The following is a 26549-nucleotide window of genomic DNA, read 5'->3' as shown; positions in this document are numbered from 1 at the left end:
TCATTGGACACAGCAAAATCGTAATAAGAAATATTATTGGGATTAATAAATCTATGATTTTTTCAATGAATAAGCTTGACCTAGATCGAGATGTCTATAATATATAATTTATGAATGAAAGAAAAAGTGCGGGCTGCTAATTTGAAGCCAGAGACCATGCCCACTGCAGGTGATCACTCCAGATGAGCTGGCAGTGAGGAGAAGTATACACTCAGCTTGTAGTGTCACAAATTATCCAACAGGCAGTGGAGGGAAGGGGGAGAGAGTCATGAAAAGAATTATAAGCATCTATGGGAGGGAGGGGGGTGTTAATGTGTCACAAAACGAACATCCAACTTATGAAAACAAGAAGAGTCTTAGAAGAGGGTCCTTGGATGGCAATTAAAAGAAAGACAGAGGAAATACATGTAGCCAATGTAGCCTAGTTGAAAATATCTTATTTAATAAATTATAATAATTAATTTATCGATATATAATCTATATAGATTTATTTCTGTCTGTTTCTACACATAGATTACATAGGTATATAAATAATAAACTATAAACGATATATATATTTTCTATATAGATCTATATTCTATAATATTAAAGAGTTAGAGAGAGAGAGACAGAGAGAGAGTATATGAGGAAATAGACTATAAATACATATTGCAAAAGTGAATCTACTTCTTTTAATTAATACAATCTAAAAAAAATTAAGTAACACAGATATAATTTATTAGCAATTACATAGTGGTGTACAATGACGGTGCTCACTGTCCAATTGAGGAGAAAGCCCAAAAACTGCGTTCAATATACTTATAGGAGCATGAAGTGACCCACTTTATTTTAAAATAAAATCTTGACTATGAGTGGTAATACAAAGGAACACAGCTATTTTTATAGTCCTTTAGTTGCAGAATAAGAATCTGCTTTCAGTTTTTTTGTAAGTTAAACCGTCACCAAATAAAAAAATAAAATAAAAATTTGACCTAGTTCCCGTAAGTCGGTGTTCAGGTATAAGAATCTACTATAGTGACTCACTGAGTGATTGACTGTTTGTCGATTCTATTCATAATTCAGTATTTGACTTGTCCACATTTTTTACAATGAGATGATGAGTCTCAATCATGATGACATTCTCATTAATCTCTTTCACATTGCGACATTGCAGTGATTCCGATTGCACCTGCCTCTGACTGACATAAAACTTGACTTAAACTAAAACTGACATCACGATGATCACGTGTCGTGTAGCCCATCCATCGGCGCCATCGCCAACACGTCGCATGTTAATAAATATTTATGAAGTTTGTGTTAGAATATATCTATACTAGATCTATATGTTTTAGATTTAGTATATCTAGAAATCTAGATCTATTCTACATTAGTGGCTGCCTTTGGTAGTGATCTAGATCTAGAATCTCTAGACTCTAGTCTAGTAACTGTAACAGGTGCAGGAATGAAGCAAAAACTTGTGGCCTGTTTCAGGCCATAGTGTAACAATTTCGTAAACTTTAGTATGGGAGAGCATTTCCAATGGGAGAGCATTTCCTATCTCTAGCAGAAGAAGACACAGACCTATATATACTAAATCTAGAATGGACATGTATATCGTTTAACACTACAACAAAGTGTGAAAAAGCTGAAACAAAGCGTTATTTTGTAAATTAGTTATAAAGAGTAAAGTTGTTATTTTCAACCCTAAACCTAATTTACATGACATAAATCTAAATTAAAATGCCGTACGTATGGGATTTATAGTTTTAATAGAAATTTTAAGGTGAGAAAGATTAGAATAAGAAATATTTGCATTCTCATATATCCCTTTGTCATTATACACTTTCAGACATTTTGAGCTGGTCATTAATATCTTTTATATTTATATAATTAAAATTGATATTAAGTTAGAACTCTTATTCTAGTTCTATAAGCATTATAAACTATACCGTACAAATAATATATTATTAACATTAGGCCTAATATGTAGATTTGGGGCGACTTCCCTTACAGCTTGAAAAAGCCATATAGGTTTGTGATGATGCGTAGGATGTATTATAATCATCTACCATTGTAAAGCAACATAAACCGGTATATATATATATATATATCATGGGCGTAGCCAGGGGTGTTTGGGGTTGAACCCCCCCCCCCCGAAATGAAATCCCCCCCAAGGGAGGGGGGGGATCGGAATTTAGTGAATGATTTTTTGCTTTGATTTTGTTTATTTTAGGTGAGGTTTTAATACTAAACCATCACTTGCCCCAGCACAACCAATGGGGTTTTGAGTTTAAAACCCCCTACCAGGTGGTTTTGAGTTTAAAACCCCCTACCGGGGGGGGGGGGTTCGAGTTTTAAAACCCCTACCAGGGGTTTTGAGTTTTAAACTTGGGGTTTTTGCAGTTAACTCCCCCTCTTCTATAAAACAAAACAAACAAAAAATGCAAACGAAAATCCTCTAATTCCAAGAGCACTGTTAAGGGAGATTTTGATTTAAAAACCCCCTACAAAATTTGCGATAAACCCTCTCTTCAATATAAAAAAAAAAGCTAATTACGCACTTAAAATGTTATGAGCGTAGCTAAATGGGTTTTGGCTTAATTTTGAGTTTAAACCCCACTTCAGCGGGGTTTGAAGGTAAAAAAATACCTCTTTAATAATAAAAACAAAGCAAATTATACACTCAAAATGTTATGAGTGTAGTCAAAGGGGTTTTGAGTTTAAACTCCCCTCCAGTGAAGTTTGAAGCTAAAAAGTACCTCTTCAATATAAATAAAAGCAGATTACGCACTCAAAATGCTATGAGCGCTGCCAAAAGGGGTTTTGAGTTTAAACCCCCATTCAGAGGGGTTTGTAGCTAAAAAAATACCTCTTCAATATAAAAAAAAAAGTAAGAATAGCACATTAGGTTTTTGAAATAAAACTTTTTAATAGCAGGAAAATGCACTGTAGATACCTCAGAATATGCATTTTGTTGGCTTTCAATATCAGAAATAGTGCTTGGCGGAGGGGGTTCGCCCGCGCTGGGGGAGCACCTAGCGCTCTCACAGACCTCCTTGCTAGTAATGGCGGGGAATCTACTATTTTTCCACTCTTGGAAGAACCTATTCTAGGGCACAATAAACGTTTTCCGAAAGAATGAAGGGTCAGAATGCAATAAAGATTATGTACACACACATAAATACATATTTTAAAAAAATTCGCGGGGGGGGGGGGATCTATATATATATATATATACAGGGCCGCCGCGAGGGTTGTGGCCGCCTGTATGCGAAATTAAAAAATGCTGCCCCCTTTTTTTCCTTTCATATTTGCATCATTGTCGTATCCCTTATGCCATCCCTGGTTTCTATTTCCAATTTTAACATTGCATTTTTATTATATTGCTAAGTTACAAAGTCCTTCTCTAGTTGTATCAGTAATTGAGCAAAATCCCAGAAAATTTAATGAATTGCAACATGCGATTTATAAGAAACAGAAGCAATAATAATAGTGATTTATTCGGTATATGAGTGAGACGCATCTGGTGTAGAATCTAATGTTTTGTGAAAGTCTTTGTGTGCTTATATCTACAATTTCAAGGATTTTATTTTCTGTTTCACACACATTTTGAAATGGCTTGCATTAATTGATACTCCTTTTTCTTCTAGCCAGCTTTGAGCTGTGAGCTCTTTTGGTTAAATCAAAAGTTAATCAAATTTTCAACATCTGATCTTTTAGTTGTTGTTTTTTATATTAACATGACGGACAGACAGACTGACAGACAAAACGCACAAAAAATGCGGCTTTAATCCTCTTTAAATAAATTCTATTAGAACTCAGTGCACCAATGAAGTGTTAATAAAGACATTTTTTTTGGTATTAGCCCATTGTGGCGTAATGGAATTTTTTTCCTTGGACGTGATATGAATGGATTCTTTAAATGTAATGCTAAAAAACTCGGTGCACCAATATCTAAGAACCCTCGAAAAATTGCTTGTATTGCTGAAGGCATTTTTTAGTCTAACTTGGCCGTGTGACGTAGTAAATTTTTTCCTTCGACGACATATGGAATGAATTCTTTAAATGAAATGCTAAATCAACTCGGTAGGCCTACACCAGTGATGCCCAACGTACGGCCCGCGGGCCAGATCCGGCCCGTGGGCCAGATCCGGCCCGCGACGTTAGTCCATCAGGCCCGCCTAAATGTCTGCACAAAGTGTAGAAAATCCCCCCTTTTTCCAAAAAATTGTAAAAATGTATCTTTACTCACGTTAGGGGCTTAGGGTCCTCAATTTTTCTCCTGATGATAAGTTCCATGACATTTAACATTTTCGCGTTTATGAAATAGGTATCTGAGGGTAGAATGTACGTTTTCTACCAGGTAAAGTGAACGGTTCTTTACTTTTGTGGAATATGATAATAAGCCAACATACTTGTTTCATCAAGAAAGTCTGGCTATTTAAAATAAAACAACAACATATAGACGACATTATGAAACAAATATGGCGGCATTCTTGGTTTGAGCCGCGAATAAAAGATTGTTAAACTACGCCTAGAGATTGAAGGATTGATGGGAATATTTACCAAAAAGAGACAGGAAAATGACTCGGATGTAAAGCTAGCTACAATGTTGCTCATATTGTAAGCACAGAAATGAAGCCCAATCTTGCTGATATGTTAAGTAGGGAAATGAAGCCATCTTCTGACGCTGGGAAAAAAGATACATTTCAAATATCCCATTTATTATTGAAGCACAGGATCTACTGGTTTCAGGTCAATATCGTTTTTGTAGGCCTACTTTTTGTTCGTGTGGCCCGCGACACGAGTGTCGGAAATAAAAATGGCCCGCAGGTCGAATTAGGTTGGGCATCACTGGCCTACACTGTCCCACCATATAAAGCGCTCCGTGTAAGCTATAAGATTATAATGCTCAAACTCTTACTAACAATTATGTAGATTGATTTATCTTATCTTATGTGTTACAGACGTCCCAACAAAAAAGAAGATAATAGCTTTCTACGTACGTCATTACGTAGACGTAATCGTTTTTTTTTTGAAGTAACGTCTGTATTTTATAAGAAAAGAAAATCACTAATCCATATATAAAGAAATAGTTATAGATCTAGTTATTTTCAAGTATTCAAGTCAAATCTAAATTTAGATTAAATAAAATATTACAAATTTCCGATCTAGTCTACATCTAGATCTAGAATCTAGATCTATTTTAGCGTCTATGACTATGTGTAGAATCTAAATAATATTTTTCTATTTACATTGATTATTGGCCTACCCCTAGGCCCTAGGCCTAGGCCTATAATAAATAATAATAATAGACTACTAGATAGGCCTATATTATAATATCTACTACTCTAGACTTAGTCGTTGTTAGTCTACTTACTCAACTACTAAGAAATTTATCTGACTAAGACTAAGTTACACTAAGTATATCCTAGGTCCTAGATTCTAGATGTAGTGAATATGGTATTTGTTGTTTTTTTTTACTACTTAGGCCTACACTAGTCTAGTCTATAGATCCAATAATCTAGATCTAACTAAATATTAATATTTTGCAATATAGATCTAGATCTAGTATCTACATATAATAATTATTAATAATAATATTATAATATTAAATATACTATAGTCACTATTCACTATAGAGTCTAGAACTTTTGCTTTGTTACGTTTTAAATTGAATGGTTAAAAATGTAAGTTATAAAGTATATAGATCTATATCTACTAATAATAATCTACTATCTTATTTATTAATCAATTAATGATTATTATAATTATATAATATATATATTATATATAATTATATAGACCCCTATATTGTTGTTGGACTTAGGCTAGGCTTTCATTACTGGTTCATTACATCATGGATTCAGGATTTGTAAAATGTTTTACATGTTTCGGATGTTCCTTCAGAGTTGAAGTTTACTTCCTAGTCCAAACCTCCTTCAGGACTACGGGGGATGGGATCGGGCAGGGTTTGAACCCGGGACCATCGATAAATCCGAACAACAGTCCAGCATGCAAACCGCACAACCAGGCATACTGATAGGGGAGAACATACTCAGTCATACTATAAACAGTAAACTCAGGTGTACCTCATTTGAAATTGCTGTGTAAAGTTGTGCATTGGCATTGCACTTGGAGCCCTAAGGCCAGCGAAAGCAAACAAGAGCTCCCTCTTACCGCCTGAATCAATGGTGAGCACCTTGTATATACTGCTGAGGGTTAAACTCCTGTTTAATTTGAGCTTCACTTCCAGTGACACAGACACTCCAAACTGACAGACTAGAGAGGTGGCTGGAGGACACGTACACCTCGACCCCCGCCATTTTCCTTTATTCTACCAGGCTAGCCGTATGGGACACACCATTTATGCAATGGCTCCTTGTGGGATGGCGCCTGGATGTTGACAAAGGTTGTTGGAGCTCTTTTATATCCCCACACAGTGCAATGAGGATGCTCTCGCAACCTCTTTGGCACCCCAATGGGAGTCTTGTTGTGCAACCCTTTGGCCTAACCGTCCCCTCTCATGATCGTTTCCACCTGGGCGGCAAGATGAGGCAGGGTACCTTGCCCAGAAGTTGTACTGCAAGGAACAGTCTTTGGTCCACTACTAGACTAATTAATTGATAAATGCAATTGCATTAGTTCAGGAAAAAAAAGTCAGACGATTGCATTAATTATATATAGAACAATAAAACAACGCAAGATTCTGAAATTTTACAAAGAGTATTAGAAAATTACAGAAATGGAATCAAATTGGACCATGTTTTTCCACATAGAAAAATGTCAATTATTAAGAGTAACAAAATCTAAAAGAAATAAAATTCACGGTTATCTAGTTACACAGACTAACAACTCTAAATATATAGGTGTTATAATAAATGAAAAAAATTATCATGATGAAATCTCCATATAGATGAAATTATTAAAAAAATAAAACAAAGCAGTAGGGTTTAGAAGAAATGTTTACAAATCAAACAAGAACATAAAACTACAATTTTATTTAACCTTGGTCAAGCCAATAATAGAATATGATCCTTTGTTTGGGACCCCTCAACTCAAGTAAACATAAAGAAACTAGAACAAAGGAAAAATAGAGCTGTGAGATTTAATAAATGAATATTTACATTTGATTAGAGTAACACCATTAATAAAATTGCTAAATTTAGACACTCTTTTGACAGAAGACTTAAAAAAGTAAAAGAGCAATTATATATAAAACATTGAACTATAATTTACAAATACAAAACCTATAAATACTCAGAAAGACACAAAGATAAAGGCATATTTCTTATTCCACATGCTAGACATATTTGTACATGTGGTCCTTCTTCCCTTGCTTTTAGAGCATGCAATGGGTTGCCTAAATCAGCCAGGAAAACCAATGACTTTGCAGATTTTCAGGACAAAATACTAAAAAGTAAAGAAGCAATAATACTTAAAACACTGAGTCATGATTTAAAAATACAAAAAACACAACTTATTAAAATACTCAGAAAGACACAAAGATAAAGTTACTTTTCTTATTCCCTAGTGTGCCGAGTGCCATTAGAACACTTAATGGGTTGCCTGAATCAGCCAGGAAAAGCAATGGCATAGTAGAATTTATGTCACTAATTAACATGCATGACTATATTGACACATGGATACATGTTGTAGGACCAAATTATCTTCTTTGAAGGAATGTCAGTAATTTATAAGATAAGAAATATAGGCCTATCCAATATTACTCTAGTGCAGCTTTCCAAAATGTTTTGCACCTTGTATAATTATAATTCTGATAATTTTGAACACCTGATGACTTTAAATATTTTAAATTTGAATTATGATATCTGGCTGTAACTGATTTTTTTTCTTCTATTTTAATTGAATATTATTTTTTTAACTCGATGGAAGCTTACCTTCTGTTCAATAAACTGACACAATGCTCTTTCAAAAGGCATTCTTCAATTAATTTTGTTAAATATAAGTCAATACAATTTATTCCTAAAAATCTACTATGCTTATACTAACTATACTTTTTCATCTAAAACCTATTGTTTCTATCATTCATTAATTTTTATTTTTTTTTAAGAATATTATTGAGTCAAAATATGTAGAGTCTTCTCGTGTCTTAAATTCATTTTCTCTTTTTTTTTTTTTTTTTTTTTTTTTTTTTTTACATAAAAGCAAAATGTCAAAAGAAATATCAGATGCTGAATACCCAAGCCATATATATGAAGCTCAACATTCTGTCAGAATTGAATTCTTTTGTCAATGTCCAGTTGGAACTATAACTATCCACAGTGTATGTATTTCAGTTAATCAGATTTTTATTTATTTGTTTTATTTTAAATATTTGTTCTCCTTTTCAAGCTGTACAATTTGTAGAGAATAAAGCCCTTTCCCTTCCTCACACACTACCATAAACACAGAATAGGCTTAATGGCAATGTCTTTGATGCATGTTTTTCTGCATATCTCATGCAGACAAAGCCATTGTCAGCCGGCGTACTGTTTAAGTTTACTTTTCTTTGGGTCTCTAATGTGCTGCCATCTACTTTCCTCTATGCTAGAGAGGGCGAAATTGCATTTGAGTTGATCTTTGAAGTGCTTATGAGGGGCACCTCTATTACACCATCCTCCTTTAAGCTCGCCAAAAAAGATTGTCTTTGGCATGCAGTCGTTTCCCATGCGGGATAGGTGTCAAAAGGTAATTGGTGCTTTTATACTTTCCACAAAAAGTTATTTGCCAATGTATGCCAATAATGGTGTGAAAGCATCTTTGATGGAAGCATTTCAGGAGCCTCGAATGCCTTCGATATAACATCCATGTCTAAGAGCCATACAAAAGTGTGTTGAGAACCACTGTTTTATAAACATTGATTTTTGTTGCTAGGTGAAGAGACCTATTTCGCCCTACTCTCAGTTTGAGAGTAGTTTGAGGTGACCAAAAGCGCTGTTGGCTTTTGGGAACTAATCCAGACCCACAAATCAATGTGAATGGTCATCTCCTTAAAGTTGTTGACCACTTGACCTACCTGGACAGTTTCCAACAATGCGTTACTGTTCAGAGAAATAGACAACAGAATAGGCTTACAGAATATTCTAATATAGGGATAGAGTCCAGAACCTTTTTAACTCTGTTTTGTCTCAACATCACTTTCAAAGTGCAATCTAAAACCATCAGAGGTCTACAATAACTAGATGATTTGTTTGAATGCTTGTTCTCAATCTAACCAGCTACTTATTATTCAAATATTCTTGGTGACTTTGTAGATTTTTACCTCAAAAACTGAACTACAAACCTTTGTAGATTTTAAAACAAGATAACTAGAAGCCATTCTATTAAATTCTAGATAGCTGAAGAAGTAACAGCAGCATTGATAATGTTATTTATTGGGACAGGATTTCCAGACATCAATTAATCAACTAGAGAGCATTAGTTTACTGCAAAGCTCATGAAATGGATAACTGGCAAGTTTTATGCCATCTAGATCCCCCCCATGCTGTTTAACACCTATTGCAGCAAGATCATTACTGAAATAGCAGACATGAAATTATTTGTATTCACTTAAATTTACCATTAATATTTTTATAAAATAACTTTTTTTTTTCAAATTTAGGCTGAATGTGGACTTGATATTACTATTTTAGGATTAAAGATAAATCTTCAAAATGTTGTAAGTTTTACTTTTTAACCTGTACAGCAAAATTCTCAAAAATACATTTGCATGAACTCTGTAATAGTGAATATTTAGGAATTAATCTTAGGAAAACAAGCATTTGATTGGATAATAGTTTTACTATGTATAACTAAATCAACAGTCTGTACCCCTTAGTCAAAATTCTTAAAAATTTTAAAGTGTCTTTTAATTTTGATTAAAAACAAACTATACAAAACTCTTCTTTGGGATCATCAATGGCCATCAATTTTTTAAGAAGTAGTTTCCCATTATGTTGATGAAGTATACATTTTTAATTTTTTAAATTTTTTTTTAAAATGTGAAACAAAGTTCAGAAACATTTAATAACATTTTTATGTTAAAAATTGTAAGCATTAACAGAACAACAATAATACATGACCTAAAATTTCTGTGACATCTCACATTAATAACAGTATTGCCATTTAAACATTAAGTTTAGGAAGAATTAATGCATTGAAAAAAAGCTGAAGCTTTTCCACCTGTATTTGTGTGTGTACAACCACATCTTTATCATAGGACTAGGAAAGTTGATCATGAGTACATTAGTGTAGTTTCCTTTATAAAATTTCAAAGTAAAAAGATTCTTAAATTAATTGTAATGAACAAAGGCAATTATTTTAAATTGAGATTATTTTATTAACTTTTTGTATCAAATACCCCCCACTAAAAACTATGTATCAAAGTACCAAGTTGAACATAATAATGTTAAATTCTAAATTGTTTTTTAATCTACAAAATTTAAACTACTTCATAATGTAGTAGTTATCTATCTATATCTATCTATTGAAAAATACAATAGTGCTAAGAAATAAATAAAGATGTTTCTCATATTTGATCATAAATAAAACATAATAGTTCATAATCTTTTAATATTTGCATTATGCTAAAGTGTTTTTCATGTATATATTATTATTTTTTTTTAAATAAATACATTTGTTGGTCAACTTTCAGTTCCACTTACAGCCTGAAAATCAGAGTTGGTATTTAAGAAGCACTCTCCTAAATGACAAAGATACTTTGGCATCATATGGGATTGTAGGCACTGAAAGAACTTCAGAAGATGCTGTAAAGATTTTAGTGAAACAAGCTTAGAATTTATTTTTGGACACGCTCATTTGCCCACATTTTGTAGGACATATTTTTTATTCAAGGGAAAAAGGAATGTAAAACCAAGCTATCTTCAAACAACTTCTTTATTTGTGGGACTGAAAATACAAAATTTAATTTAACATTTGAATATAGCTCTAGTAATGGTAGTTAAAGGGGGAGAGGTGGCTGAGTGGTTAAGTGCTTGGCTTTACAACCTTGAGTCATGGGTTCAAATCTAGCGAAGACTGGGATTTTGAATTTGAGGATTTTTAGGGAGTCCCTGTGTCCACCCAACTCTATCTGGTATCTGACTTTATTTGGGAAAAGTACAGGTGGTTGGTCGTTATGCTGGCCACATGACACCCTGCTCTTAAACTGTTGGCCAAAGAAACAGATGACCTTAACATCATCTGCTCTATAGATTGCAAGGTATGAAAGGAGAACTTTTTTTTCTTTAATGGTAGTTTAATTGTAAAATTTAACATTGTAGGTTTTCTAGAGTCCTCGAATAACTATTTAAAATATTCTTTAGACAAAATACTTCAAAACAGGATTGTAAAATGTTAATGTTTTACATGTTTCGGATGTTCTATCAGAGTTGAACATAATTTACTTCCTTGCCCAAACCTCCATCAGGATGACGGGGGAAGGCAGAACAGGGACTATCGAGACAACTGTATGACCTTGCAGACATTCAGTTCCCATTTTAAAAGAAGAAATGTAATTATATTTATCTACATAAAGTAATTTAATTTCTTTGTCTAAAAGGGAACTGAATTTTTAAAGATCTTAATACTTTGAATGATCTTTCAATATACAAAAGAAATAAAAGAGGAAATGAGGGCCTAGTCCAAGTTTGCTTATATTAGTGAAAATTCATTATGCTTTCAAAGCCAGACGAACCTGTAATGAAGTGTGTTTCCACACATTCTGTATCAGATGGTTGTCATAGTTTTAATCCTCATGCTTCAGACATGTTTTTAATTGTCACATTGATGTATAAAATTTATTTATGTTTTTATTACTTGTGTTTATAGTTGTTTAATATTTGTAATGTTATAATTATACTTGCACTTCATTCCAAGAAACATTAGATTCATTTTATGAAAATATTCTTCATATATCAATACATAAATTAAGAGAATTCAAAGAGTAAAAGAAAAAAACAACAACTACAGTTTTGGATCTAGACTGTTTTATTTTTTAATGTCTTAAAGGCATTAATGAACTATAATGATATTTTAGATATTAAGTAACACTCCCCCCCCCCCCTATCCCCCCTTCTCTCACATGTACACACCCACAGATCTTATTCTCTTAATAAAAATTAAGTAACGTTACTTTAATTCTTTCTAGGTATAACATTAATATTGTTCCTTAATTATGTTAGGGACATACAAACTACCGGTATAAGAAAAATAATAAGCTTTTAATTCTATAGATATATAAATATTCTGCATCATAACAAAATATAAAACATTACTTCTAGCAGTTTGTTCTCCATTGAGAGAACTAAGAATCTTACATTTTGTATTATAGCCTATTTAATTTTTGATACATTTTTTTTTTAATTTACTTATGTTAACAAAAATAATTTCTCTATTAACTACAAATTATCAAAACAAATAAACCTAATCTTGGCTACTCTACACTTTATTTATAACCTAATCTGACATGTTAAAAATCAATACATTTTGCCAGTAATAAAATTTGAGTTCTGAATATTTTTGCTTTGATCCTTCAAGAGGGAGTCCTAATACTGCTAAAAAATATTCACCTAAGCTGAATTTGTCTTTAATCTTCATCATGCTCTCTTTTTTTCCCCCAATGAAATTTCCTACATAAAATATGTTTGAACTGAGATAGTTAATAAATGCTACTATAACAATGACATCTATTTTTCTTCTTTTTTTTTTCACAGCAAGGGTAAAGTAAAATGTATATAATATTTTGTTTTACAGACAATGGCTTCTATATTATCACACATCTCTGTTTCTTATTTTAAAAAAAAAATTGTCATCACATTTAAATTATATAGCTTTTAAGTAGCGCTACTTTCATACCTATAGCATGCTCAGAGCGCTATGGTCCAATCTCATTAGTGGACCAGTGGGGTGGGGGTATCTGGGAGAAAGTTTTTCCTTGCTGCCTTTAGGCGCTCAATAAAGTAAATATCTATAATATCGTATTCAATTTTTTTAAAATTTTCAGTTGAAAGTGTGTATAAGTGTTGAATACATTCAATCAGCGTTAGGCATCATAAGTGTTAATTATTTAACAAGCAAATCTGAATAAATATTTATGATTCTTTTAAACAGACAACACAAAGTTTTCCTTTTGTTTAATTAAGAGTAGGAAAGCTTTATTGTAATCGGGCATTAACCACCAATTGATGAAATTGGTCATACTTATCAAATCCTTTTAAATCAAATTTAGTAATACAATTTCTATTTCGCCTTAATTAATAAAACTAATGTTAGAAAATGCGTACTCTGTTTGGGATGTCTTAAGACCTTAACAGACCCGTGAGGTTTATAACAAATTAATATACTCACATTAGACTAAACTAAACATAGAAGATTAAAAAGTAAAGTAGCTTTAATACACAAACTATGCAAATAAAACTGACAAAAACAAAACCTAATAAAATATCAAGACACAAAAAGGCACATTTCTATTTCACATGTTAGGATGATGATGACCTATTGGCTCATTTCTCTTTAGGATAATTGATTTCAGCAGGGCGGCAGTTTACTCCAACACTCTTTTTTTTTTTTTTTGTTCAATACTATATGCTTTTGTAGTAATGTTAAATAAAGTGGGTCGACTTCTCCATGAGGGCAGCACATTTTACCTGTAAGTCGATTACTTTACCAAATTTGAATAATTTCTATTGATTTTCTCTTTACGGATAAATGCGCCATTATATAGCAGGCTAAAGGCAATACAGTATTTTATATGTAGGTCACAGCTAGGTCTGCGTGTCACAGGTAATACTCCATTCCCCATTAATCTTCAAACTCGAAGACATGCCTTATTATTATTATCGCACAAGAGCAGGAGCTTCAACTTGCCTTCTTTGAATGTGTTGAAGCTGCTGCGTCGTTTGGTTTGTCTATCAACTTAAAAAAAAACAATGGTCATGCGCAAGAAGTTCCAGGAATCAATTCCTTAAGGGAATCTACTCAGCTTCAAAATTCAACGTGATTGGCCACCTCCTCAATGTTGTCGCCAACTTCACGTAGGCTACCTGGGCAGCACAGTGTCCAACGAAGCGTCGCTGGCTACAGTATTAGACAACTGTCTCACTGAAGCCAACTGCGCTTTTGATCGCCTCAAATAGTGAGTATTTTTTTGGCAAAATAAAAAACAAAATGTAAAGGAAACATTCGCCATGTTTGACAGTTCAAAATCCAATTCACTATCAGTAAACTAAGGCCAGTAGGCCGCGGTTCATATCCGGCTAGTAAAATATAAAATACTTGCTACTGATCTTTATTATTATTAAAAGAGATGATTAGAAAATACTTGATTTTTTGTTAAATTTGTGTATAAATCATAAATATTATGGGTTTCATTATAATACTTGAAGGCTTTATATTTGCGGGCGGACTTGAAAATGACAAAAGCTCATTTTTTTATAAGTACGGGGCAACTATTACGCGCGGACTTTGGATGGTCGCTCGTGATCCCATCTATCACATCCCCTTTTTTTTTTCAGCGCTTGATTCAGCATTGTAAAGACATTTGAAAGCAAAAAAAAAAAAAAGAATTCACATGGAGATCTAAAAAATAAAATGAAATCCAGACCATGTAAATAAAACTAAACCATCAAAATATAGTTACAAAACAACAACACTGGATCTCTCGATATACTTTTTATATCGTTATCAGCATCAATAAGAATAGACCTGTCATCTGCGATCTAAATATTAAAATAAATTTGTAAAAAACATCATGTTAGTTTTTATTTGTAGGCCTACTTTTGTCAGGAAGTGGTGTGACGTAATATAAAAATACTATCACATAGGCCTACTTTAATAAAATAAATACCAATAGATTATACATAAGAGAAGGTTGTAGCGTAGTTAAATCTAGGCTATAGATCTATAATTTCTCATTTTCCCCCCGAGATGTAAAAAACGCAATGTCAAAAACATTTAAGAAATTATCACATCAACCAGCTTGCAGAAAAAAAAGACACTGTAAAAATAGTAAAATACATGTTTTATCTATTTAAGGTGTACTAAAACTAAGATCTAGAATATCAATTCCTCTTCATGTTTATTCTAGATCTAATAGGTCTACTGAGTAGAACTTGATCTAACAGTAGGCTACTAATTTAAACTAGTAGGCTACACTAGATTGTAGTAGGCCAATCTAGTCAAAAACGTGATTGTCTTCAAATGAAACAATTCTGCACATAACAGACTGTAGTTTCTCATTTAGATCTAATTCTTATTTAGTCTAGAAATAAATCTAGATCTATATTTTGTTGATAGGCCTATAAAGATTATCGTCTCATTTTCTTGTTTTATTAGGTACCAGTAGGTTACCGGTAGTTATAGAACTATAGAGAGATCTATCCTTTTTTGGCGAGTAGGCCTACCGGTATACAGATTCAATATGGCCTAGATTAGTCCAAGACTCAAGATCTAATACATCATCATCATAGATATAAAGGCTGTTAGAACTAGATCTATATTGTCTGCAACTTTCTTAAGAATATAATAATTCGTATGCATCCTATGTCACCATCTGAAATCAAATTACGCCCCTCGAGTACGTGATTTTTTTTTTGTAATATAGGAATTATTAATTGACTAATGCCCTCATGTCAATAATGAGCCTTTGTTTGGATTGCACGTGAACACAGTGGTCGTCCTAAACATTTCTAGTGTGTTGACACACGATCTTGATCTCCACGAACAGATGGTAAGTCATAACACTATTGTTATTAGGAGTTATTCTACAGAATATTTGGGTGGGTTTTAATGTCAGAGTACCAAATTTAACTAGTACCGGTAATCTAAATTAACATCTTATTGAGTGCCTTGACCAACGGTAGACTTTGACTTAGATCTGGATCCTTCCGCGCCGTTTTGCGCAAGCTGTCTTCGTAGTAGCTATAGAAGGTATGCGACGATTTGGAACGGCAAATATGGCAAGAGAAGTTCTTGCTGAGAATAATGTAAAAAAAAACACCTATAAACTTGTAATAAACATTTTGTTTTCAATATGCTTTGATTTAGTATATAAAGTATAGCCTATACCCTCCTCCTAAGAAAGATAATTTAAAAAATGTTGACTAATATCGTGAATGTTATTTGGACTGTGGTTGGTTGCCTGGTCGTGTGGTATGTGCTTTGTTTGGGCTAGAATTAAATACAGTGGCGTCACTAGGGGGTTGCGGTCCGCACCGGGTGACACCCAAGTGGAAAAATGCAATAACTAACAATTTTTAAAAAGAATCGGTGGCTAAATATTGGAACATGTTATTCACAATTAATAAATGTAATCTATGTACATATTTTTAAATCTCGGCTAAGCATATTTAAATATTTTGTTAAATTTTATTAAAATGTTCAAGACATTACATCATACTTTTTATCACAAACAAAACGTGAAAGCTTACTCTCATATGTATACCAGCTGCACGAACATAGCTTTGATTTAAAAAATGTTTTTATCGAAGATATTTTATAGAATCTATTAAAGTAGCAGCTACAAACTAGCTTCGAAGTACAAGGATGTCAACCAAAAATCACTGTTTATCAAATGAAGACATTCTTCAGGCATAAAATATAACAAAATCTCATATGCCATTAATGTAAATTCAGCAGAATCGGAAAGTATCAAGGATTGGTCTCTTTAGTCACACAAGAAGTTGCAAATGGGAAAAGATCGTCTCTTGAGACTTCAAATGTCACAGAATATAATCTCAAATTGTTATAATTCGTTCGTTGTTGTGTTGTAGGAAACCATCATTCATAAGATGACTGTAGCTTATCTCATGGAGTATTTCTTATTGTGCTATAAACCCCAATTTTGGAGTAACATTCTCTCCCGCGATCTTCTCATGTGAAAGTACAACATGACTGTGTGTTTAAGGAATCATCCTTTTTACAAGTTTATATCAACTCAAAACATTGTATATATATGTCTTCCACACCTAAGCTCGGATCAAGTTGAAACTTTGCAAAATTATTCATTATCATAGAATCAATAATAAAAAAAAACAACAACAATTAATCATTTGATTATTGTTAAAGATTTTGTTTTGTTTGATACCAACAAGGGAAATAAATAAGAAGAGATAGCCGCGCTTTGCGCCCAACGGTGCGGGAGGATCTATGTTAGCTGCTAGACAGGGCTGTCTTCAAGATGATATCGACCTCATACTCTGTCTGCCGTTTTCTCCTGCAGACATGCAGGAAGTTTTGAGTTATAACATAGGCCTAATTATAGATCTTTTTATTATTTTTTTTGAGAACTGTCTGTTAGAAAGTTGCTGCGTTTAAATGGACACATCTTTTTGTGATTTTAATTATCGGAAAGATTTTTAATTAAGTCACTTATTTTAATTGCATGTAAACGACGATTTTATAATGCCTAAAATGTTGTTTATTATAGAAATGACCAGCTTAACAGCAAAACTACTGATATCTTTAGACTGCACAGGTAAAAGTTTTATTGGCAAAGTTTATAAGTTTATTTACTATTGATTTACATAACATTTTTAACTAAAGCATATACATGTAGAGCAATTTTTTGGGGTTGGACATTATGAATTAAATAGAGGAAAAAATAGAAAACAATTTTTATTAATAACAAGAAAAAACTTTGAAAATACTTATAGAGCGATTGTTTTTCACTTTATAATTAATGAATGTTAGATTAAACAAGCAAAATATAAAAAAAATACTGCAAAAACATCAAAGCTTGTGTTAAGTGTATCAGTTAGTTTGGTTCAGTTATGTAATTAAATTTGTAATCATCATCATCATCATCAAACTCCATTAGAGTGAGGGCTTGAGAGGCTCAAATCCTCTCTTGCAAAAGCTCTGGACAAAAACCCTGCTGTCTTGCGTAGTGCATAAATGTCGCCATACATGTCGAGAATTTGGGTTTCCCAGACCTGTCGAGACGGAGATCAGCAAGTCTGGGGCAAACAGAATATAAGGCACGGTTTCCTCTTCTTCCCCGCAGCGGGGGCACCGTGAATCAAAATTTGGCCATAGCCGCGAGAAATATGAGCCAACAGGACAGTGGCCTGTCCTGCACTGTACTATAATAGCTTGCTTAAATTTGTAATAGATCTACTCAAAAAGACACAAAGATAAAGGCACATTACTCATTCCATATGCTAGGACAAATTTGTACAAATGGTCCTTCTTCCCTAGTGCTATTAGAGCATGGAATGGGTTGCCTGAGCTAGCCAGGAATACCATTGACTTAGATGAATTTAGTTCATTGTTTAATATGCATGACTAAATGTATGATGTGTAGGACGTAATCATCTTCTTTTTTGAAATAACGTCTGTATTATATAAGATAAGATCTAGATCAACAATAATAAATTTGTGTGATTAGAAATATTTCTTTTACCAATTGTTTTGTTTAGCGCAATTTCATGCTTTTGGCTTTCTCATACGCTTTGATCATATCACTTGTCTGGACCTGTTGGAAAGAGGTAGGGGGATAAAAAAAAGGGGATATCTGGGTGATCGCTTTTTAAATGCATTAAAAAAAAAATAAAAGGGAACGACCTGAATTCGAACTTGTGGGCTAAAGCCCTCTCAGGCTTCTCAAGCCAACGAAGTAACCACTATACTAGCGAAGAGTCTATGAACATGGAAGCTTGTATAGTTATCTATTTTTTCCATTTCATGTTTGTGTTCACTAAGCCTCAGATGCCAATCTATAAAGATGACTAATTCAGTTTATACCACCTCTTCAGTCAAATGCAACTTTTTTCTCTTGTTTGGGATACCAACCAAAATTTTTTTTTATCAATAGTTAATTAGCTAATTGGTTAATTTTTCAAATTGATTATTGTGTTGTCAGTTTAAAGAAATAATTGTGCAAAAATTTCAGCTTCATCCAGGGTTGGATGTCGGAGAAATAACGTATACAAACTTTTTACCTGACAGACAGATTGCATTATTTTTGGTAAGGATTAGTGTGCATATAAGTAAAAACAGACATGGCTATATTAGATTGACACAACTTAATTATATTTGCTAATTAGTAAGCATATTATTTTCACTAATGCCGAAAAATCAAAACTCAAACAATGATATCGAAAACTTTCAGTAAAATTTACACATAAAGGCTATTTTACAAGAATATTGAAACACTAAACCATGCAAATTAATTAATATTTTGAGTATATTAGTTTGAATCAAAAATTTTATAAAAAATACACAAATGTCTGCAATTTGTTAAGATAATTTTTTTTTGAATAACTCCTACACAATTATCGATGTTTAAATTTATTCTTCAAGTTTGCTTTGCTTTATTTCAGGATGTAGTGCTTGCAGTTTTCACTGTCCTAGATATAAATCACATCACCATCACCCCGACTCTATTGTAAGAACTTTTGAAAAACAATTTAGCATTTTGGAAATTAAAATCTCTGAAGTGAAATGTAGAAATCTAATATATATATACCTTGAGTTCTAAAGAGCGGGTCAAACTGAGCGTTGCCTGGTTGTTTTACTTATATACTTATAACTATGGCATCGACACTGACCTGAGATGTCGCAACCTATGGGCAGTACAAACCAATAGCTCTTTGCCACGTCACAGGTCTGCACAACATGGCTAAGTCTCCATTGGGTCTCCATTACACACAGTTTGGGGAGATTGCAGGTCAGTGTTCAGGCCTTCTGTGACGATTGGTCTCGCTACAGCCCATCATTTCTTCTAGGGTATAGGCCGCTGACCTGTGGTGTACATTTCTTTCCTTCATGTTCCAGGTGTCCAAGTCTTGTTCGCGTCGCCAAGTGTATCTTGTCCTCTCTTTCTAGCGGGTTCCACGTCAGTACGGTAGTTGGCGAGTTGCACACAGCGTGCCCAATCAGACCTATGTTCTCTAATTTTTTTCTTTTACGTGAGTTTGACTGGTCTTTTGCACGAGCTCGATAGTGCTAACTGTCATGTAAAGTGTCGTACAGATGCAGCTGTTAAAAGAAGTTCGCATTTTTTCTAACGACAGATTTAGTTGTCCTCAAGATCTCGACTCCTTAGTTTATAACTAAACGTAGAATAAATCATAATATTGCAGCCAGTGGCGTCACTAGGTAAGAGGGTACGGGCCGCATCGGGTGACACCCATCAGGGGGTGACACCCAAGTCGAAAAAATTTAAAAATAAAAATGACTACATCAAATATTTCTAACAATTTAATATCAACATGTCTCAAACCTTCTGAATTTAATTCTATTTGTCTTGTAATCTTCCTATTATGAGAAAATAATGCGTAGTAGAAGCCAGAAGATAGAGTGTCTGAAGCTCAGAAATGTAGAAAAACGCTTGGCGCACGGGGCTTTGCTCCGGACTACTCTGAGTGAACTTAAGGAGCTTTCCAAATATCTTTTCTGACCAGTTGAGTGGCGAACGTAACATTTTTATTGTAATATTTTGAAAAAAAACAAACAGACACATAGACTTAAGCCCCTCGCACGCCATTCGACGCACAGGGCTGCAAGCTCTCTCCATAGAAATCAAAGGCTACATTCAAAGCCACGTCTCAGCTGGTGACCACGAAATTCAGAACTTCTAAAAAAGTGTGACGCTATGTTAGACGTGGACGGTTATGTTTTTGCATGTCTCTTTTCGGCTTTCATGTTAAGGCTGTCTTTGGTTAAAATGTTTGGTCTTGTCTCACAAATGTCAATCGACGTTCAGTCGCAACTTTCCTTAGGCGGCGAATGTCTGTGCGTGAAAAAATTCTCTATTGGTAACATTATCTCGGTATGTTATTCGTAGGATCCTTCTCAGCCATCGCTGCTCAGCCTCTTTCATCCTTCCACGTCTCGAAGTTAGGTGGCCGTTGGGATAATGATTGTATTGAGTAGGTGGATTTTAATCTCCAAGCTAATTGATTTGTTTCTTCAGATAGGCCGTACTTTTTGAAAGATGTCTCCTGCATTCCAATCCGACATGCAACACCATGATATGCATCTCCATCACTTGAGATAGCACAGCCTAAATAGGTGAACTTTTCTATTTGTTCAGGATCTGTATGACCAATATTGATGGGGTACTGGGTAACCTGCACCCAATATGCATAACTTTGAGGGCGTCTTTAGCCATACATCTCGTGTATACTTTTCAAATTAATGCTATGTCGTCTGCAAAATTCAACTCGGTTTTGTTTACGACATGGAAACCCGAATGCAGCCTGTTTATTTCTATAACATTTTTTCCTGCGGGGGAGGGGGTGGCACACATAGGTTACCGCACCTGGTGACACCGACCCTAGTGACGCCACTGATTGCAGCCTTTTCCCTATCATTTCATATTCCTTTGGAGATTGCTGGCAGCTGGGGCGGACTGGCTATATGGGCTTTCGGGCAAATGCCCGGTGGACCGGTACCCAGATGGACCCATTAAGGCCATCTTAAGGGGCTTCATATAGAACGTATTAAATTGTTAAAGGTTTCAAAATATTATCTTGTAAAAGAGGCCCTCCTCAGCGTCATAAAAAAAAAAACAAAATAACTTTTATACAGACTCTACAGTGTAATGCAAACTTAATCTAACACATTTTCCGAAATAATTTAACAGCTTACATCCGCATAGACAGTGCTACTAGCAGGCTCATCGTTTTAGGGCCTACATACTTAGTGATTAAAAAGCAACACAAGTCCTTTATTTTTTATAAGGATATAGTGTTCACTTTATGCATGCGTTCAGTTATCGATAGATTATCAAACTTAACATAATGATTTTTAGGACAGGTAGACCTAGAATTGGATGTCATGGACATATGATTGTTTGGAAATGCGCGGGCTGATTTGAGCATCCAGTCCTCCCCTGGCTGATAGAATTCTTGGCTTGGCCCCTTTAGACGCTAGCATTGTAAGCCTCGAATTATAACTGCAGTTCTAATTATAATTCTTTTTTTTTTTTTTTGTTAAATCATTGATGCTTATTAATAAAAACTAATAATTTTTTTCCCTCTTATAGGACCATTCTTATGTCATATATGGTGATCCTAATTTTTGTCATCTCTCGTTGCCTACTGCCTTAGCCTTTAAAAAAAGCACCATACCTGAAGTAGGTATCGGTGTCTTTGCTCAAAGATTCATCCCAGCGGGGACATTGTTTGGTCCGTTAATTGGAGTGAGCAGTCAATTACAAGACAATGTTGGGGATTTTCATTATACATACCAGGTAGCACTTACTTAGGTGATTTTTTGTTTATGACCGACCTATTCACATACAAAAAACAAGGAAAATATATTTAAAAAATCCTTAATTAAAAAACAAAACAAAATTCATCTGAAGGGGAAGAACTCCACCCTTAAAACTATGTCAGTAGCCTAATATACAAGTTATTTCCCTTATTCAATATCAAACAAATAATTAATTATCAGTAATTATTTACTAATTTTTAAAAACTGATTCATGCTTTGTTAGGTATAATAAATAATTATTTAAAGTATCAACTTTATTTTACTTGATTGGAGAATGCATGAGGTAGAAATATCGTTAATTTTTCTATTGATTCATGTCTTGTCTATGCCAATGAATAATTGTGCGAAGTTTCATCTTGATCCGAGAATGGGTGTGGGAGAAATAACGTGTACACCTTTTTTACCAGACAGACAGAGTCAGTTGATGTTAGCTTTGTAATTACACACTTTTTTACTCCCCCCCCCCTTTCCCAATTTTATACCTTCCCAAATCCATTCTTATTTGCATGACCTTTTCCCCCTTTGACAATTTTTTAAAGTTTTATTCACAGAGTCATTAACAGTTATATCTCTTTTAATTCGGGATCAGTGCTTTATGAAAGTGTCTTGTTAGAGATATTATAACCTATATTGTTCTTATCGAAACTTCATGGTTTCATGTTGTACTTGAGGGAAAGAGCGGTCTTTGGGTAGTTAGATGACTCCTCTATGTGGGGCAGTTAACATGATCTACTGGCTATTTGAAAACATTCTATAATAAATATAGAAATTGGTACATTTTACTTGTAGGTGTTTAGACGGGGCCGTTTCCTGTACAAACTGAACTGTTCGGATCAAAGAAGATCCAACTGGATGAGATTTGTAAAGAGAGCTAGACATGAATGTGAAAGCACTGCCATAGCCTGTGAATGCTGGGGAGACATCTACTATAAGACCACAAGTGATCTCTATGAAGATCAGGAACTTTTAGTAAGTTATTCTTTAGTAGAGTTTTATTGTGTTGTTGCCCCTCACCCCACCCCCACTAAAAAAAACAACCTTCAAGGCTGTTCTCAATGTGAACACACAGCTATTATGTTTATCTTTCTCTGATTACATCTATGTTATGCACATTAAGAGATATTAAATGAACCAAAAAAAATCTTTTTTTTTTTTTAAGCTTACTAGTTACTAAAGAAACCTACTAGTGAATAGAACACTTACAAAAAAAAACCTCCTAGAGACCGTTCTTAAGAATCTTCTAGAGAAAGTACTGGAGAACATATTGTAGAAACCTTCAAGCAAAAGCTACTAAAGAAACTTTTTTAGAAACTACTATGGAAACATATATGTGAACCTACAAGATAATCTATATAAGTAACATACTGGAACATTACTAGAGGAACAAGAGAAATGTACTAGAGAACATATAGAATCTACAATAGAACTCTCTAGAGTTGACTAGAAAAATCAATTAAATAACATACTTGAATATAGTCACTAGATAAACCTGATATCCAGATAAATCGTCATGGGATAACATTGTAGTTGAAAACTTCTTACTATCTTAAAACATTTTAAGCTAAAATATATACAAAATATATATACAAATCAATACTAACTTAACAAAAAGATACTTAAGTTTGATGTCTTTTTATTTTAAAGAAATAAATTTCTATCTATGTATGTCTAACAACTTTTACCCATTTCCCAATAACCTTACATGCTTTAATCTTTTATAAACTAAATAACTATACATTGCAGAATTAGAAGTGTATAAAGTTCTACCTTTTGATAAAGTTTTAGACCTTATCAAAGGGAAGAATTTTGTATTTCATATTGGCATAAAATAATTAGAGATGCAAACGCACAAGGGTGTAACTTGAAATCTTACAGTCATCACATACATAGTCAAGTTATGTTCCCCTTTCAGACCTTGTGATCTATAGAACAGATGATGTAAAGGTCATCTGTTTCTGTGGCTTATGGTTAATGGGGATGTCATGTGGCCACCACAATGACCAACCGCCTTTTCCACAAATATGTCAGGTACTATTAGACCTTGGTGAACTCCCAGACAACCTAAGGATCCGAAAAAAAAAAATCCCAGTCTTCACCAGGATTTGAACCCATTACCACAATTTCAGAAGCAAGGTGCTTTATCACTCAGCAACTATGCTTCCCATCAAACACCATTACTGTTTAAATAGAGTTAGGAATTTTAAAAGGGATAGATCTAGAAAACAAATATAAATAGGGCTGAAACACTCTAAAGCTCCAATATTTATGCTGATGTTTTTTGTTGCACCTGTCAAACTCTGAGCCCCAGAGTTTGATCTAAATATAAACATCTCTAAATGTGAAACATTTGTTTTCCTTAGATCATTAGTGCTACCAAAGATTTAAAAATTCCAGTGAATGGTGATTTTGAGGAAATGTCTCATGTGGGTAAGTAAGCTGTTGATATTTCCAAGGTAACCACTAACAATGACAATTCTTTTAATTTCTTGAAAAAAAAATTTGATAAGGTATTAAAATAATAAACAGTTTAATGTTTTGTTTACTTTGTTGTTCTCAAGAAAATCTCAAAATACAATCCAAAAACAATGTCGAAAACACAAACAAAGGGAATTCCATTGAAAATTTAAATGCATGGCAACTTCAAATTGTGAGAAGAAAATCTGGAAAGTCAGCAGGACTTTGTGATGTTTATTATATCAGGTAGTAAAAAACCTTTATATTATTACAAAAATTTTTTTGTGAAAGTATAAAGAATTGATAATATTTAACTAATCTGAGTAACATTTCTAAACTAAATGGGAAAGTAAGTACTGATAAGAAATTTGGTAAAAATATTAGGTGCTCTAAGGCAATGTTTCCCAAACTTTTTCCTTAATGTTAACAAAGCACTTCAAACATTCTGAGTATTTAGCAGAACACTTTGCAAATATTTTGGAGAGATAAATTCCCATGGTCACCTGCTAGTTTGTTATTCCACTAGTTTGTGTAACACCTATTTAGGCCTTGCAGAACATTAAGGTTTCGTGAAACACAGTTTGGGAAACACTGATCTAAGGTCATTAAAAAATGAGGGTTGAAAAGATTGAAAATAGAAATACAACACAAAACTACATCATTATCAAGAAAATGTCCAAATAAAAAATTATCTTTTGAGTCCTTGAAAAAGTGTAAGAAAAACCTTAGATTTCTGGTTATTCCGATTGCATTGTTTTATCCTCAAACTGATTCAAGTTTTCTGAGAATGAAAGTGATCAAAACTAGAAGATTGAAGACTTGCAATGAAATGGTTGTTACATTTTGTTTTTATATTAGCTTACTAACATATATTGCTTGACTCTATCAAACAGCCCAACAAAGAAACGGTTGAGATCAACAAATGAGCTTTTGAAATATGTTACCCTAAAGAAACTACACCTCGACATCAGCAAGTTTATTTTCAGCAAAACAATTTTAAAGGCAAAAGGCTACTTTGAGAACCCTACAAAATGGCCACCAATTGAATACCAATAAATTCTCTCTTTGCTGAAGGAATTAGTTTTTTTTTTAATTTAAATTAAAGCTCATCAAACATAAAGTGATAATTTTCATTTTTAACTTGTCCAAAACTATATAGAAAGATATTTTCTACTAGCAATAGTACTTCATTGCAATCACATTCATTAGAAAAACAAACAAACAATTTATCTTCTTTTTGGCTAAGATACACATAATAATGTTTTACTTCCCTTGATATCAAAATGTGAAATTCTCAAATAAATATTTGTTTCAACTAAACTCAACAAAATCTAATTGTAAATTTATTGTTAAAATACTTTTTTAAAAAAGGAATCATACTATTCACTCAGCTCTTTTTGTATATTACTAAAGTATGTTTAATGCTCAAGATATTATTTCTCTAGGTCTACAGTATTTTATGTATTTTTCCCTATAATGTGAGATGTGAAGGCAATATTTTTAGATGATATAATTCTTTCTTAATATACAAGAAATATTTATTATTGGAAACTCACCAGATTGCATGCATCTACTTGTCTTAGGATTCATGTTTGTCATTATTTCCATACATTTTGTTGCTTTATTGTTAGCATCATTCTTTGAATGACATTTTTTTTTTTACAGTCAAAGAAAAGGGTCTTTAATCATGATTTTGTCCTGAGACTTTGTAGTATACTTTTCATTTTGTATATTTATTAGTAATGATATTCAACCATTCCTACAAAAAGAGGTCAAAGGTTCTATGATATTTTGTGTGTGTGTGTGAAAGGTCTTCAAAAGGAATTTACAGAAGGAGTCTATTAATGTGATGTATATTATGAATGATGATATTGTTAACTGTTTCTGTTTATGTAATACACACGTGAGTTAAAACT

The 26549-nt window shown here is 33.3% G+C and overlaps 1 protein-coding gene and 1 long non-coding RNA gene across 17 annotated transcripts in view; one reads left to right on the top strand and one right to left on the bottom strand.

Annotated features, from left to right (window-relative positions):
- LOC106061929 (uncharacterized) overlaps positions 1 to 1420 on the bottom strand; it is a 13044-nt gene extending 11624 nt beyond the window's left edge. Inside the window, exon 1 of the long non-coding RNA XR_008778994.1 lies at positions 1024 to 1420. This is a non-coding gene — a long non-coding RNA (uncharacterized LOC106061929). The remainder of the gene's footprint in view (positions 1 to 1023) is intronic.
- Positions 1265 to 26549, top strand: LOC106067024 (PR domain zinc finger protein 4-like). 16 transcript variants are annotated; one of them, XM_056036202.1, is made up of 12 exons: positions 5122 to 5403; positions 5622 to 5669; positions 8149 to 8266; positions 9584 to 9640; positions 10616 to 15688; positions 17387 to 17434; positions 19281 to 19345; positions 21950 to 22156; positions 22969 to 23148; positions 24540 to 24606; positions 24738 to 24879; positions 25527 to 26549. In XM_056036202.1, the coding sequence occupies exons 6-12, from the start codon at positions 17389 to 17391 to the stop codon at positions 25687 to 25689; spliced, it is 870 nt and encodes a 289-aa protein (XP_055892177.1). In that variant the 5' UTR covers positions 5122 to 5403; positions 5622 to 5669; positions 8149 to 8266; positions 9584 to 9640; positions 10616 to 15688; positions 17387 to 17388; the 3' UTR covers positions 25690 to 26549. The 16 variants fall into 16 exon arrangements, with proteins under 16 accessions (XP_055892187.1, XP_055892181.1, XP_055892184.1 ...); XM_056036201.1 differs by lacking the exon at positions 5622 to 5669 and adding an exon at positions 5890 to 6173 and having other exon boundaries at positions 5122 to 5442; XM_056036200.1 differs by having other exon boundaries at positions 5122 to 5442.

Source organism: Biomphalaria glabrata, chromosome 7, assembly GCF_947242115.1.
Source record: "Biomphalaria glabrata chromosome 7, xgBioGlab47.1, whole genome shotgun sequence".
Classification (NCBI taxonomy): Eukaryota; Metazoa; Mollusca; class Gastropoda; family Planorbidae; genus Biomphalaria; species Biomphalaria glabrata.
Note: the sequence above shows the minus strand (reverse complement) of the source record. Positions and strands in the feature narration are given on the sequence as shown.

What these genes read in the sequence shown, in the direction of transcription:
- LOC106067024 (XM_056036212.1), top strand. Translation starts at nt 17,389, where the DNA reads ATGACCAGCTTAACAGCAAAACTACTGATATCTTTAGACTGCACAG. An exon ending in ACCATCACCCCGACTCTATT is followed by an intron (nt 19,346 to 21,949) that starts GTAAGAACTTTT and finishes TCCCTCTTATAG; the next exon opens with GACCATTCTTATGTCATATA. An exon ending in ATTTTCATTATACATACCAG is followed by an intron (nt 22,157 to 22,968) that starts GTAGCACTTACT and finishes TTTTACTTGTAG; the next exon opens with GTGTTTAGACGGGGCCGTTT.